A 15,215-nucleotide genomic window follows, 5' to 3' on the forward strand; every position below is an offset into this window, starting at 1 on the left:
CGAAACGTCGGTTAGTAGTAAGCAGTAATTGTATTATATTTATGACAGTTGTGTTATAGAAACCAGAGGCGTGCTTGGACCTCGGAGGAAAGGTCTACAAACCAAACTTAGGGCACTTTAAAAGGTGTGTGGAGGGGGGGGGGCAATTTTTGGTTTTGTGGCACATGCTAGAATCGATTTGACGTATATCTGTGCCATGGCATACTATACCATACATTATGATTAGGTTCCGAAGATCTGAACATGAACATAGTTAGCTGCAAGTACTAAACGACCAGTGAGTAAAGAAAATAAGCATCAAAAGGGACTGATATTCCTAACAAAGGTTCCATCCGATTATGTTTGCTTATTAGGGAAGGGTAGAATTGTAAGTAAACTTACACAACTCCAAGAACGAGAAGACGATCAAGATTTAGACACTCACGTTAGGCCAGGTCAAGAAAGTTACTGATGACAGATTCAATGTCAGTAGGTTTTTTGTCGTATTGGCCTTGAGTATATGCTAACCGCTAAAATGTTCCAGTCGCACGCGTTGCAATTTCCGATTTTTAGATAAATTTAGATAAATAAATAAAACTAAGACAAATTAATTGATTCTGAATAGTATGGAAATATCAATCTGTCTGTGAAATCGAATCTGGAATCTGTTGGTATCTCTGGATTTGGTTGAAACAAGGGAAGGGCAGCAGAAAAAGAGGACAGAATGTTGTCATTGAGACATTTCCTTGAGTATTTGAGGTAACTCTGTTGAAATTCGAGGGCATTTTTTCAGAAGATAGGACATATTTTCGGAAGGGAAGTCACATAGCCACACGCATCCCTATACTCTGGTATGAAATCATTTGATTCAAGCGTTATCAACCATTTCCAGTTTCTTTTGTTTTTGCATTTATGGGAGCAGGGTAGGCGGAACACTGCCTACCCGCCAAGCTCGCCTCTGATAGTAACTTTCATGTAATTGGTAATAAAAAATCGGTTGGCAAATTTTGATCTTAAAGTGCCAATCCCGATAATTAACTCAATATTTGTGATACGTTTTCAAACAACTTAAACCCATCAGTCTTCATCTGGAAATGGAGACCGGTGTCCCAAGCTGTATTATGCGGTGTCTGGATAAAACCAGACTCTTTTTTTAATAAAAATAATGTGTAGGTGAAATTTACCTTTCGTTATCAAGTACGGTCATTCACTGTATAGACATCTCAAAGAATGGGAATCGATTATCAGATCACTCAAGGAAAAAAATGACCCGATAAGCAGTTTTGCTTTTCACGTCCAAACGACTTAATATTTTGAGCTGAAATTTTGAGACAAGGTAAATACACCCTTCCTCTATATTTTGGAGATTAACTTTCATACTTATTCGGACTTTTATATTTGAGACTCTGTTCAAATCGGGATAGTCTCTTTAATATTAAGAGGCTAGTTTACTGGTTTACGATGTGATGCAGTTTGACTTGGTATCTGGTATGGTCTGTCGATTTGACATAACTATAAAAAAGGGTACCAAACCAAACGAGTACTTGTCCCATTGCTCTAGGAAAAACAAACTGGATCCTGGGTCTAAACGCGACATCGGTCGAAAACTTCAGTTGGTCATGTTGGGGCTAAAAACGTCACAAAGGTTCAATATTAGTAAAATAAATCGCAGTTATCGATAATCCCCATTCTTCTTTTCCATTCTATGTTAAATTAAAGTGGTACAATCTGATTCACCTTTATCTCTTTTTAGACATAAAACTGCACATATCCTGTTGGGTCATATCCCTGGTGTGTCACCATATTATTTTAAGATGTCCGTCTGATAACCACACCTTCTTGTCACTGATTCATCAGTATGTTAACACGTCTATAATTCAACTCTTGGGATGGATTGGTGCCTACTATTTTCAGAAAAGCTCTACGAATTGCAAGACAACACAAGAACAACTTCTCAAGTATATCTTATCAAGACGGGCTAAAACGCAGTATGGTAGAGATTTTACATTCACCCAGTTAGATTCCGTCGCGAAATTTCGAAAAGGCCATCCATTGACAACCTATAAACATTATGAGAAATATTTCCAAGCTTGTATTGCGGGACAGGCAGATGTGATAATTCCTGGGAAAACTGATTTTATCTGTACTACTTCGGGTACAACATCAGGAGCATCTAAAGAATTCCCGAGGAACAGGAAATATCTATTGCGTTGCTACTTGGTGTCTTTTCTTACATGCTTGTATATCCCATTCTCTCAGGAATTAAAGCAGCTTCAGACTTGGCCGCAAATATTTATAAAGCCGCGCATTAAACGAAATACTTTTGGGACACTTAGGGGGCCTCTCTCCTCCCTATTTAGAAGAATGCCCCATTCCACATCTCCCGAGGCAGCCTATAATATTCCTAGTGAGCAGTCGATGTTATACGTCCATGCCATTTTCGCATTAAAAGACCCAAGCCCAAGGGCAATATTTCTACAAATAGCCCCAATAGCCCTAGCCTTCTTCAAGATGGTTGAAAACAACTGGAAGAAATTGTGTCACGACATTGAAAGTGGTACTATCGACAAAGATATTGAAATGCCGGAAGAGGTTCGTATTGAACTGGAAGAACTTTTAACGCCCGATGTCGTCAGGGCTGATGAATTACGGTCTATTTTTATTGATAGCGTTAGAGATATGATTCCTCGTGTTTGGCCAAACTGTACCAAGATCACCACTCTATCCAGTGCATCTTATGCTACACAAGTGAGTTGTATATTATACATTCACGCCCTGAATAACAAGATAGAATTTAATGAATAATTTAATGAAAATGATAACCCTTATTTTTGGTCAATCATATTATTAGGTCATTACACAAAAACACATACTTATGAATATTATTAGGTCATTAGCTCACATTTTCATGTGGACATATTATGTCGTTGATTTTGGTGCGCATCAGACCTTCCGTGCTGGAGTTATGCCCCCTCGTTTTACGCAAAATGTCCGCTTCAGATGAAGTTACATTACGAATCAAAAGATTTCGGGTGAGTTTGATTTTGTGTGCGCATCGGACCTTCCGATCCTGAGTTGTGCCCCCTTTTCCAAAAACCTTGTGAACGCGATAGGGCTATTTTTTCTAACAGATTATTTTTTCAAATTGGTTTGAAGCAACACGCCTTTTGTTCCAGGGTTATATCCCCTTACACTTTGTGAATGTGATAGTAACCACAGATTTTAACCAAACTTTTTTCAGTTCTCCGTCAACATATAGAAAAATATGGGCGTAGCTTGCATGACAACCGCTTGTTTAAGGAATCTGGAGCTCTGGGATAAAGGTGTTGGGGGGGGGACGGGAAATGAAATGGGGTTTAACGTCCTACTGTTCTGCTCCTGTACTGGGCTAATGAAGACGGGCATACGCCATACAGTGTGCTATGAGGGAAATTTTGGCCGGGCAGCGGCACTATCGCCTACTCTTATATCGAATTCCAACTGCCAAGGGATCTTTTACGTGCATTCCAATGTATACACGGGGCCTCGGTTTTTCGTCTCATCCGAAGGACTAGACAGCTGTCCTTACCAGGCCCTCCGTTCTGCATCACTGACAAGGGGAAACCGCATCGGAAAATCCCGATGAACTTTCTCGGCCAATGCTGGGATCGAACACCCGACCTCCAGGCTAGCGAGCCAGCGTCTAACCCACCTAGCCACCGTGGCCCCGGGACGGGAAAAATTCTGACCATAAGAAGTCTGTGTTCAATAGGCGCAACCTCACCTATCAAGTCACTGAACAGGCGCTTTCACCCAGAAAAGAATGTGTAACTATGCATATTCTTTAAAATTAGATTTCAATTGGCCTATAACGGATAATTATAAGGACGTAGTTAGATCTTCATATTGACCAAACAAAACTGGGACGAAATAAAGATCTGATTTTAATTAAATTTTAATTACAATTAGGTGTATTTTACATTCTAGTCGAATATCATCAAAAACGAATATGCTGGTAATATACCCATTGTGTCTAATATACATATGGCAACTGAAGCAGTATATGGTATTCAAGCCACGGAATTTCGCACATCAGACGACTTTGAATATGTTTTTGTTGTTAACAGCAACTTCTTTGAATTTATCCACTTTGATAAAATAAATGAAGACCAACCTCCCACACATCTTGCACATGAGGTAAGTTTTCATTAGAATAAAAACGACAATATTCGTTAGTCTGATCTACATGTGATATCCGGTATTCAAAAAAGAAAAGGAACATAATATTACCTTGTATACGTCACACGCTGATTCTTTGTAATTAATGGTGTAATAGCTTGAACTCGTCTATCTTTTCACATTTTTGGATTCCCTTTTCTGCGAAATGGAGGTTTTTGGTGACTGAGTGGTCTAATGCGGGCCCTTTAGATCATAAAGTCTGTCATTGAGTTAAGGGCGTGGTTTTGATCACAGAAGTACGATCGATTGCCCACTTAAGATGGTTTACTCCGGATCTTTCGTCGGTTTCTTTACACTGCTAAAGATCCATGCCCACAATCAAATTATTAAAATAAAGATATAAGATGGTAATAATAATATCAAGCCATAGATCATAAACATCACAATAGCTGAATGTTGCTAGCGCCCGAGATGTGTAATAATATAATGGGACCGTTTCGAGTCCCAGCAGGCTTTAAACTGTTGTTATTGTACATTAATGATATTAATAATAATAATAATAATAATAATAGTCTATTTATAAAGCGCCGAATATCCAACAAACTGGGGGGGGGGGGGGGGTTAGCACGTGCGTGCTGTATCATACGGCCTGTCATTGAGTCAACTGGCGTGGTTTCGAATCCCCGGTTGTATGTGGCAAGGAGTAGGGTCGCCTGTCCAACCTCGTGGGTTTTCTCCGGGCCCTCCGGTTTCCCCCCACTGCTAAAGACCCCTACGCGCAAGCGAATTATTGAAATAAAATTAAACCATATGTTAGTCCCGAAATGACCTAGTTTGTGTCGAGTGGACGTTAAACCCTATTTCTCTCTCCCTCTCTCCCAACAAACTGGTTGTTCAAGATTATTGTGAATACTATAAAATCAAACATCTGATTATTTACTCATGATAACTTATTGTGTATAATAGTAAGTGCGGGGGGGGGGGGGCACCATATACAAACAATTACACACAGACACAAGTCCCAGGCCAGGCTTCGCTCAAAATGAAAAACTAATTATAAGGGAAGTAACCCAAGAGGGTATATTTGAAATTTAACGACCCCGAGGCATGTGCATTTATATTGATGTTAATAATAAGCCAGTGGACGGAAACATGTTTAAGAGCATGACCAAATTTGTTCTTTCTACGAAACGTCAGCCGATCAAACGATAGACGGTAAGGAATATGCTACCCCACAGACACCGGGAGAAATGCTTGTTGTTTTTAGACAGAAGCAATAGCCATGCCAGTGTTATTAGAACTTCTTAAAATCACAATCTAATAAATCTGTTGTTTTGGTGGGGTTGGGGGGGGGGTTATGCCGACATTTTGGGTCCTGTTAACCACTGTTAATATTAATATATTATGTGTAGCTTGTGGTTGGTGAACGATATGAGATAGTTGTAACGACTTGTGAAGGATTATATCGTTATAGAACACAGGATATTATTAAAGTAACTGGTTATCACGGTACCACAGCAAGATACCGTCTTCTTCACAGGTAAAAACATTAATCTTTTATTTCATCGAGGTCCGAAATCACTCAAAGCCACTAAAAACGCAATGCCAAATTCAAAGTTTATTTACTACAACAACTTTTAACAAATGTACATAACAATTGACAAAATCGAGATAACAAGCATCTGTGGATAATTTCATGAACGAATTCACTACAAATGCACAAAACCGAAACGTCAGAGAACCATGAAACAAAGCAGGGGTCAATATCGGGTATGTCCACCCTGAGCTCTTACACATGCCTAAAGTCGCCTTGGCATGGACTGGCACAGATGTCTCACTACACACTGTGGGCTTGTTTGCCAATGATTTTGGAGTGCCTGTGCCAACTCTGCAACAGTTCGTGGTAGCACGGCTTGAGTTCGAACCCGTCGTCCAAGTTCATCCCAAATGTGTTCGATCGGGTTGGTAAGGTCGACGGCAGCGTAACCTAAGAGCAGCCAGGCACCTTCGGACTGTTTGGGGCTGATCTGACGTTGCCGTGTTCCAGCAGTTCCCCTGGCAGTGGCTGTGGCTGACTGGAACCTGTTCCGCAGATGCTGTAGTTGGATGTGGCGATCTTGAGCAGCGGTTGTTACAGGTGGCGCTCCAGGTCGGGGTCGATCGGCAACTCTTCCAGTGACGTGGAAGCGTTGTCTGAGGTGAGCAATGGTCGATGGGTGGACATTAAAGTGTCTGGCGACCACTAGCTCTGTTCCTGTTTTCTTGTGTAGGGCGTTTCTTTTTTCCGAAGTGATGAATGTTGAAATTTTGATCTGTATTTGATGGGAATGCACGTGCAAAACGTGTGACATGGGACTGCTTAAAATCGTGAAAAAAGACAAGTGTTGCGTTTGCAGGAACAAATAATATCGAGAACTGATATTGGGTTCAAACCCAGAACCCCACAAAAAGAGACCCATCACAAGTTTCACCTATGTGCCATAAAATAGGAAAGCCCAAGAAATATTTCACGAATCAGGCATTGCGTTTTTAATGGCTTTGAGTATAATTTATAGTGACGACGCGAGTCCTGTATGAACTAAATAGTGTCCTGCATGACGAAGGGTATGCATACTCTTTGGAATACGTCAAATACCACTTCTCATACACAACAGATTTTGTATTAAACTCACTGGTTATGTGACACCATGCTTTTTGTAACTTATGTATGTTTGGTCATTGCCGCTCTGTTTACTTACTTGATGTAGGAGTTGCGATCTGGCAGGATATGTGTACTACTTCTGGAACAAAGCTTATACCATTTACCATTTTCGTTGTACTTGATATAAAACGTGTGTACGGGTTTATATATTATGAGCGAAATGAACAAAACCTTTAAAGTTCAATGTATCTGTATCATTTTCTCCTCTAGAACTGGTGATGTATTAAACATGAGATCAGAGAAAGTACACGAAGAGATGATCTCAAGGGCCTTACACCACACAGTAACAACATTTAACATAGGTAGAATCATTGATTACACATCCACGGAAAATATTAATATAGAGCAGGTTCAAGGTAAATATTTCAGCTTTTGTTATTCTACTTCCATCTATTGGTGCTCTCGGTTAGTGTTCTCTTTGTAAGTTGTACGTCCATCCGCTTTTTGGGCGTGCCATAAAGTCTGTAGTTGAGTCAACTGGCGTGTACCCAGCCAAACCAGATGTTAAAAACCAGATATGGGCTTAGACTATCTTTTTTTAATTTTCAAGTTTTAAATGGCAATCTGTTTGAGTGGGACAGAAATCAGAAGTCCCATAACCATAGAAATAGATTACCGTTACTTATACCTAAATGACCAAAGTAACGTGTCAACGAGACATTAAACTCTGTTCTATGACTGTTCCTCTTCACTTTCTTCTCACACATTTTTCAAAAGTTATCAAACCTGCTCAATGCTGAATGGTTTTGTGATATTTGTGTGTTGGTTTTATTTTGTAGACAATGTAAGCGGTCAATTATATTATGTTATATTTGTGGAATTATGGAACGACGCCATACTTCCAGAGGAGTTTAAATACAAGGTATGCATCGCATCGAATCCTCCTTATTTCGTTTGCGGATTAGATATCTCAATCACCCGATTTATAGTTAATAGACTTCAGTTGATAGGTATGACCTGTTATTCTGCACCAATTGGGCTAATGACGAATTGCGCTAGTGTACTATGAGGGGAATTTTATCCTGGCCTACTCTTGATTCGATTTTCAGTTGTCAGTGGTTCTATTAGGAGATAACAACGAGTACACGAGTGGCACCCGGCAAGACTCTTTCCTCGCTGGATTTTCCGCCCTGCACCACTGACAAGTGGCAAACCGGACTGGAAAATACCCAGGAACACCGCAATCGAGCCTGGTGTAACGTGGGACACCGTGTGGCGAGACGATTTACCCAATACTACCAATACCACCTAATACCACCCCAATACCGACCAAAGATCACCACATACTACCCAATACTACAACATAATGGTGCACAATGAGCATATCACTTGATATATCGTACTTCAAATGTCATTACCGGTGCCTGGCTGTTCCATTTGCCTCCCTATACCACCCAAATCAAGCAAATAATAACCCAATACTACCAAATACTTATCAAATACTGTCCCATATTATAAGATACAAACCTAATATCGTCAATTAGCAGCACCTCGGTATAATAATTGCAACGAATATTCGATAATTTGCCAAAAATTGAAATGTTTGCGCAGTTATCTCCCTTTACAACCGATAAATAGATTCAGTAATTATACTAATGTGCTGTTATTTGACAATATTAGGTTGTTATTTGATCATATTGAGTAGTACAATGTATTTGGTAGTATTTGATGAGTATTTGGTAGTATTGGGTTATTATAATATACATGTTTTGGGTGATATAGGGAGGCAAATAAAACAGCCAGACATCGGTACCGCATTTGAAGTACATATAACTCTCTATTTTTGAAAACAATCAAATGGTATGTCTATTTTGCATCATTATGTAGTAGTATTGGGTAGTATGTGATGTTGAGGTGGAATTGGGTAGTATTGGGAAAATCGTCCCATCCGACACCGTGATTCCCAGAACAAAGAATACATTGATGTGCCACAGGGTTCTGTCCATGGACCAAACAATTTACAGATGAACCTGAATTTGTAAGAATGAGGAAAAGCAAAAACGGACAACTTTGTTTTCAGATTTATATAATTGTTTTTCAGATTGATGAAATCTTAATGGAACTTGTTGATATCTATCGATCCAATAGATTGAGTAAAAGCATACAGAGTGCCCGAATTTATCAAGTTCATGTTGGGACATTCGATAAACTTCGACAACTGATAATAGACACCAACTCTGATGCAACTTTATGTCAATACAAAACTCCAAGAATCACTAGAAATTCGAAATTACTTGGTTGTCTTCTAGACAACTTAGTTAAATAAGATGTCATTTATACGATTTTAGTTTTGCGACACTGGGAACTGGAACTGGGTGGACGCGATAAGTCTTCTAGTTCTAGCCAGTAGCAATCTCTTTAAGTTTGTCGTATGCTCTAGGGGAGATCTCTAAGATGGTGACAGGCTAGATTTATTGTCAATAAAACATAAACAAAGCCAAGATGTGTCCCTCTTTATCATCTGCCATATGGACAATATGTGCATGTCCATCGTGCATACAGTCCGAAGCTACATCTACATTTACGGTTTCATAGGATCTCTAAAAGATAACAACATTCTGGTAGATTGTTTATTGTTTTAAAAACATTATATTCTTTACATGTATTTATCTATTGCGTGTATCTTATTTGTGTTTTAAACGATTTATTTATATAAGATCGATTTTTGGGGTTTTTAAACATGTAATATTTACCGGTGTGAACTGTACCAATGTTTTCTTTTTTTTAACACTGAATTGCTAAGTATTGTTAACTGTGTTGTATGTAATATGAAAAAAAACATTTTTTGCTATTAATCAATGCTAAGTATCTACACGAATCGTATACAATGTTAGCCCGTTACTATCCGTTTTACATAGCCAGTTATAGTACCGTGCATGAAACAGGATATGCTTACTATCTCTGAAGCATTTACTAATTCTAGTGCATTCCTGGAGACCAATCCTGTTTATAGTTAACAACCCATTTACATGTAAAGATAATACTTTGGGCGTTGTCATGACAATAGTTCAACACGGTTACTTTTGTCGTATATAATTTTTGGCACAAGGCCTTCCTGACACTGTACTGGATTTAATTGCTGGTACTCTTCCTACTATTCTGTACTTGTTATCAAGGACTACATCCACGCCGTTGTACTAAATGGCTGTCAGTGTCTCATCGCCTAAAGGGCAAAGACGCTTTTGACGCGTCCATACATGTAGTCATAATTTCAGCTTATTTTTTTCTTCCAAAATAACAGTAAAGGAAGAAAACGGTAATATAATGAAATATATTTAATAATTTTAATGTTGTCACTTCACTTATTTATATATATATTTGAGCAGCAATCGAAATCGTAAAAAAATTGAGGATACAATCAACGGGTATTATAGACCAATGTTCACAGGAAAATTAGCGTCCTTTTTACTTGGGCAATGGGAATAGGACGGTTGTGTGTGTGTGGGGGGGGGGGGGCGACACATGCGTAACTGGAGGACGTTGACCATTCACATTTACTTGTATAAAACATATGTCTTTAAAATTTTAATGGTTTAATTGTGTCATAGGAATCACACTAGTCAGGTCTAATTGTGCAGACGATTGCCAGTCCCATGCCCCTATCAAGAGGGCGGGAAAGGGGGAGGGGGCTCTTGCTCCGGTTTCAGAAATGTTAATAAACTTTCGGTTTATGGTACTTTCTAGAGTATATTTTGATGTTTTAGCATATGTACAAATTTAACGTGACAAGACTGTGACAATCTTACTAATTTATCAAAACAAGGGTTCGCAAACTAATAAAAAAACAAAGCCGCCCACACACCCCATATTACGTGACTTCTTTTGGGACCCACGACCCTAACATACTCGCAGACTCCTTTTCGTTTTGAAACTTGATTGTTTTAATCATATCTTCATAAGGATGAGCCTTGTGGAAAATGTACATAATATGTAGTTACTGATCTTGCCAAGAAATTTAGTATGAAAGCATTACAACGATTAGCTACTTATACTAGACCGGGTTGAGTCCGGGTTGCGCGCGCGCGTGTGTGTGTGGTGGAGGGTGTCGACCGTCAGTGGGTTTTTTGCGTGCACGCCATGGAACCTCGTTTATCTCATGCCATGCCCTCCGTCTTGTACCACCGTCAAAGAGGAATCACTTTGGAAAATCCCCAATGAACTTTCACGGCCAACACAGGGATCGAGCACGGGACCTCACCGTTAGCGAGCCAACGTCTTACTGACTAGGTCGTCTTGGCTCCCAGAAAAGTAAGACGTTAAACCCCATTTCCGGCGTGATTCCTGTTTGACAGTGGTGAAAATGTTAGGATGTCGGATTAAGATATCGGGTTATCGGGTTGTCGCCTTATGAAGATATGACCAATCGGCCACCATAGTTCCATATTACGGAGGCAAGGTAGGGCTTGGCGGAGTGCGGTGGAGAATTAGGCTATCAAATTAATTTTTGGATTACAATATTAAACGCATATTGGTAGTTCAAATCTTTCGGTGTTTAATGGGTTTTTTTTTGTTCTTTAATAACATACCATTTCATTATAGCGGATCCAAGATTGTAGGAATGTAATATTGTTCCATTGAAAACGCATGCGTCAACGTTGTTATTATAAGATCAGTGTTGTTTGCTGTGCGTGTGAACGATACATACATACCCTTTCTAAGCTATACTGGAACCCAAGTAAGTTTTTGAAGCAAACCAGTGTTTCAACCAGGGCCCATGAGAGTGGGGGGGGGCGACAACTGGGATACTTGTCCACGGCCGGTGGAAGCAATTCTTGATTCTGGTGGGTCCAGGGGCCACCTAGGCCCCGGAAGCTCCCGGGGTTCTAGATCGCCGGAGACGCTTTCTAAGCGATTTCTGGCTTGTCAATAACGAATAAGGAGCCAGCACGTTATTCGGGATTCGGGATTCGCTACTAAAACAGAACGATCTATCTTGCATCCGACCATTTCCTCATTTGGTGACCGACTAGCACGGAGACGACTGTTTGTCAAGCGAATAGGGTGCTGACTGGTTTGTTAGAGTGCACGGGGCAGTCATCTCCAGCAATCACATGTTTTATTGCCGAATCCCGAATAACAGAACGATCTACGTTGCATCCGACCATTTCCTCGCTACCCCCACAAATATATACATAATATTACCAAGGTTGTGGAGACCTAGATGTCACAGTTTTTATTCGATTTTGATGAAACTTACAATGTATATTTATAACCGTAACTTCTTGGATTATGGCTCCTTGGTGTACGAAATCTCACATTTTTAGCTTGTGGGCACCCTAGAGGTCCAATTTTTATTGATTGTAAAATCCGTTCAAATATATCACAGTTACACCATTACGACTAAGTACAAATTTAAAATTCAAATGGCCGCTCCCCTACTCCATCCGGGTTAACTGGTAACATGGATCATTTCACAAAGTCTTTGTCGTGGGCCTATATATATTCGAATAAGAAGATCTTAATCTGTCAAATTCATCAAGAAAACTCGTATAAAAATTAAAATTGTTAATAAACCATAACCTAACCCTCATTCTCTAACTTCCTGGTGTTACCATGGACCCTGAAATACTGTCCATGGTGTAAATAACGCATTGGCAATCGGTAATTTTATATTTTTCAGACAAATCTACACACGTACCAGCATCAGCCTTTTCAGCCATCCTTGAACTACCCCGACCGTGCTCTATCGCATGGTACGGCTAGGATGTCACAATTTATTACCGAATTGCATTTCCGTCAAAATCATTTACACCTGATTATTATTACTTTAGTAAAACTAAAATGTAGCACACGTATTTGGTATGTCATATACATGTATATGCTGTTACATTGTTTTAGTGTTTTAGCAATGTACCCCATGGGATAGACGCCATGTGTCTTTCAAAAAAAAATTCGAATCCGGAGGGAGAGATTTGATTGTCTCAGGGCCCGAAGGATCCTGTGCCGACCCTAGCTTTAAGATGGAGCTATATGAAAGTCAAGGGATAAACTAGAAATTACGTTGCTTTCGAGTTATTGGTATCTCAGGGATGTATGTGGTGTATACACTGTGTGACTTAAAATATTAAGGGTCAAAATTATCTTAGAGGAGTTCGGTGCGCATCTATTGGTCAGTACCTTCCTGGATTATAGCCCCTGCGTCAATATGTACTGAACAAAAATTGTGGAACCTCTAGGGGCGACGATTTTTCTCCAATTTAGCTGAAACTTTCGGGCAATGTGACTTTTCGGGCAGACGGGTAAATTGAAGAAAAAAAGTTATTATTTCATCTAGTTGGCAAAATAAAGTGCCCGAAATCTAATAAAACACTAATTTTACTTTTATTTTTAATTGAATACCACAAATTTTTACTGAATTGACTATGGATTAAAACATTTTGTCTGGAGCCACTCTACTTTGTGCGACATTTTTCGGGCATCGATTATTATTATTTGTGAATGCAGCTCCAACAGTCTGATTGGACGGTTGGAATTGAAATCGGCATACAGTGGGATTTCGGTTGCAAAACGATTGGAAACTTTGAAGTTACTGCTATTCCAGCCTCCATACCCCACGACGATTGATTGATTGATTGGGATTCAGGTTAGCCACCTAAGGTAGGCTATATTTGACCACACTGAAGTTGCTGTATTCACGGGCTGGAATAGAGGAAAACGCGTTTGCGGCAGTTAAATTTTCAAAATTTTCTCCCGACGTGGACTGTAAACGATTCATTGGTTGATGGGAATTCGAGTCACCCACCTAAGTTAGCCTATATTAGACAACTTTGAACTTGCTGTATTCACTGGCTGGAATAGCAGGAAAACGCGTTTGCGGCCATCAAATTTTCCATCAACAACCCGAAATTTGTTCGGGCATTTCAGTTTCTGCCCCTGCCCCTCCAACATTCATGGGGCCCGCATGCCTATGAATGCCACTACGCTAACCGTTACCTGAACCCTATTGACATTTACCAGTAACTTCCTTGGCCAGACTTAAAGTAAACTTTTTACACAGGTGCCGAGACCGGTGTCTAAATCTTGATCATTTTCTCGTTCTTATGGTCCTCCCTCATTAGCGAACAGAATCGAATGAAATTTGACAGGTACCCTGTGAACGCCTGAACAATGTAACCGAACATCTTAGTGAGAAAATAAGACCTTGCTTACCTTGCTAGAACCAGTATGAGCGACGCAACACGCTGTTCACTCTAACTCTAAAGTGCCTACCCTACTTCGGAGGCCTCTGTCTGGGTTATTTCCCTGGGTTATACACCTATATTCACTACTAAACCGTTGCCCCCTCCAAAAAACAATCGGGATCATCCTTGGGGTATAAGGAATAGGTATGCAAAGTTTCAAAAGGATCTGTCAAGAATTGAGGCCTATAGGCGAAACACAGACACACTTAAAAATTGCGCGTGGCTCTGTTACAGGGGGTCGGGCATGCAGAAATAAAGTTTTCAAGACAATCAATTAAGAAAGACACACAAAAAGAAAATGGGCGTGGCTCAGCCCCTGGCTGTAGTTAAGAGAGAGAGAGAGAGAAATGGGGTTTAACGTCCACTCGACACAAACTAGGTCATTTCGGGACTAACATATGGTTTAATTTTATTTACATAATTCGCTTGCGCGTAGGGGTCTTTAGCAGTGGGAGGAAACCGGGGGACCCGCAGAAAACCCACGAGGTTGGACAGGCGACCCTACTCCTTGTCACGTACAACCGGGGATTCGAAACCACGCCAGTCGACTCAATGACAGGCTTTATGATACAGCGCGCGCACGCTAACCCCCCTGTAGTTAAGAACATTGGAGCATACATCGACTCGACCAGTATTGAAAAATTTAGATATATTATTATTATTATAAACAATAGGGCTGTTTCTTAGAGTATAAGGAATATGCAAAGTTTCAAGATGATACGTTAAGAAATGAGGCCTGTAGACGACAAATAAACAAATACAAGAAATGGGCCTGGCTCTGCACCTGGGGATCGGGCATGCACCAAAATCATTAGAGGTTTATCTATAGGGTATAAGGAATACGTAAGTAAAGTTTCAAGATGATATCTTAAGAAATGCGGCCTGTAGGCGACACACACACATACACACAATCCCCCCACCCACACCCACACCCACACAGGGGTGACGGCAATATACGTCCACGATGGAGGTATAAAAATGAAACTTAAAAATAGGCTACTTGTCGGATTCCATTCCTGGGGATTTTCCGGCGTGGTTTCCCCTTGTCAGTGATGCCGGACGGTGGGCCTGACAAGCGACGTGGTTTCTCTTGTCAGTGATGCAGGACGGAGGGCCTGGCAAGGACAGCTGTCTAGTCGTTCGGATGGACGGAAGACCGAGGTCCCGTGTAAACATTGGCGTGCACGTAAAAGATC

General features: G+C 40.3%; 1 protein-coding gene across 1 annotated transcript; it reads left to right on the plus strand.

The window, feature by feature from the left end:
- Window positions 1-2,398: 2,398 nt before the first annotated feature.
- On the plus strand, window positions 2,399-9,522 carry LOC126824372 (uncharacterized). Its single transcript, XM_050553585.2, has 6 exons — window positions 2,399-2,727; window positions 3,946-4,155; window positions 5,550-5,677; window positions 7,049-7,194; window positions 7,618-7,700; window positions 8,880-9,522. Exons 1-6 carry the CDS (start codon window positions 2,491-2,493, stop codon window positions 9,102-9,104), a joined length of 1,029 nt encoding a protein of 342 aa, XP_050409542.2. The 5' UTR covers window positions 2,399-2,490; the 3' UTR covers window positions 9,105-9,522.
- The last annotated feature ends 5,693 nt before the right edge of the window (window positions 9,523-15,215 follow it).

The sequence above is a fragment of the Patella vulgata genome, chromosome 6, assembly GCF_932274485.2.
Source record: "Patella vulgata chromosome 6, xgPatVulg1.2, whole genome shotgun sequence".
Lineage (NCBI taxonomy): Eukaryota > Metazoa > Mollusca > Gastropoda > Patellidae > Patella > Patella vulgata.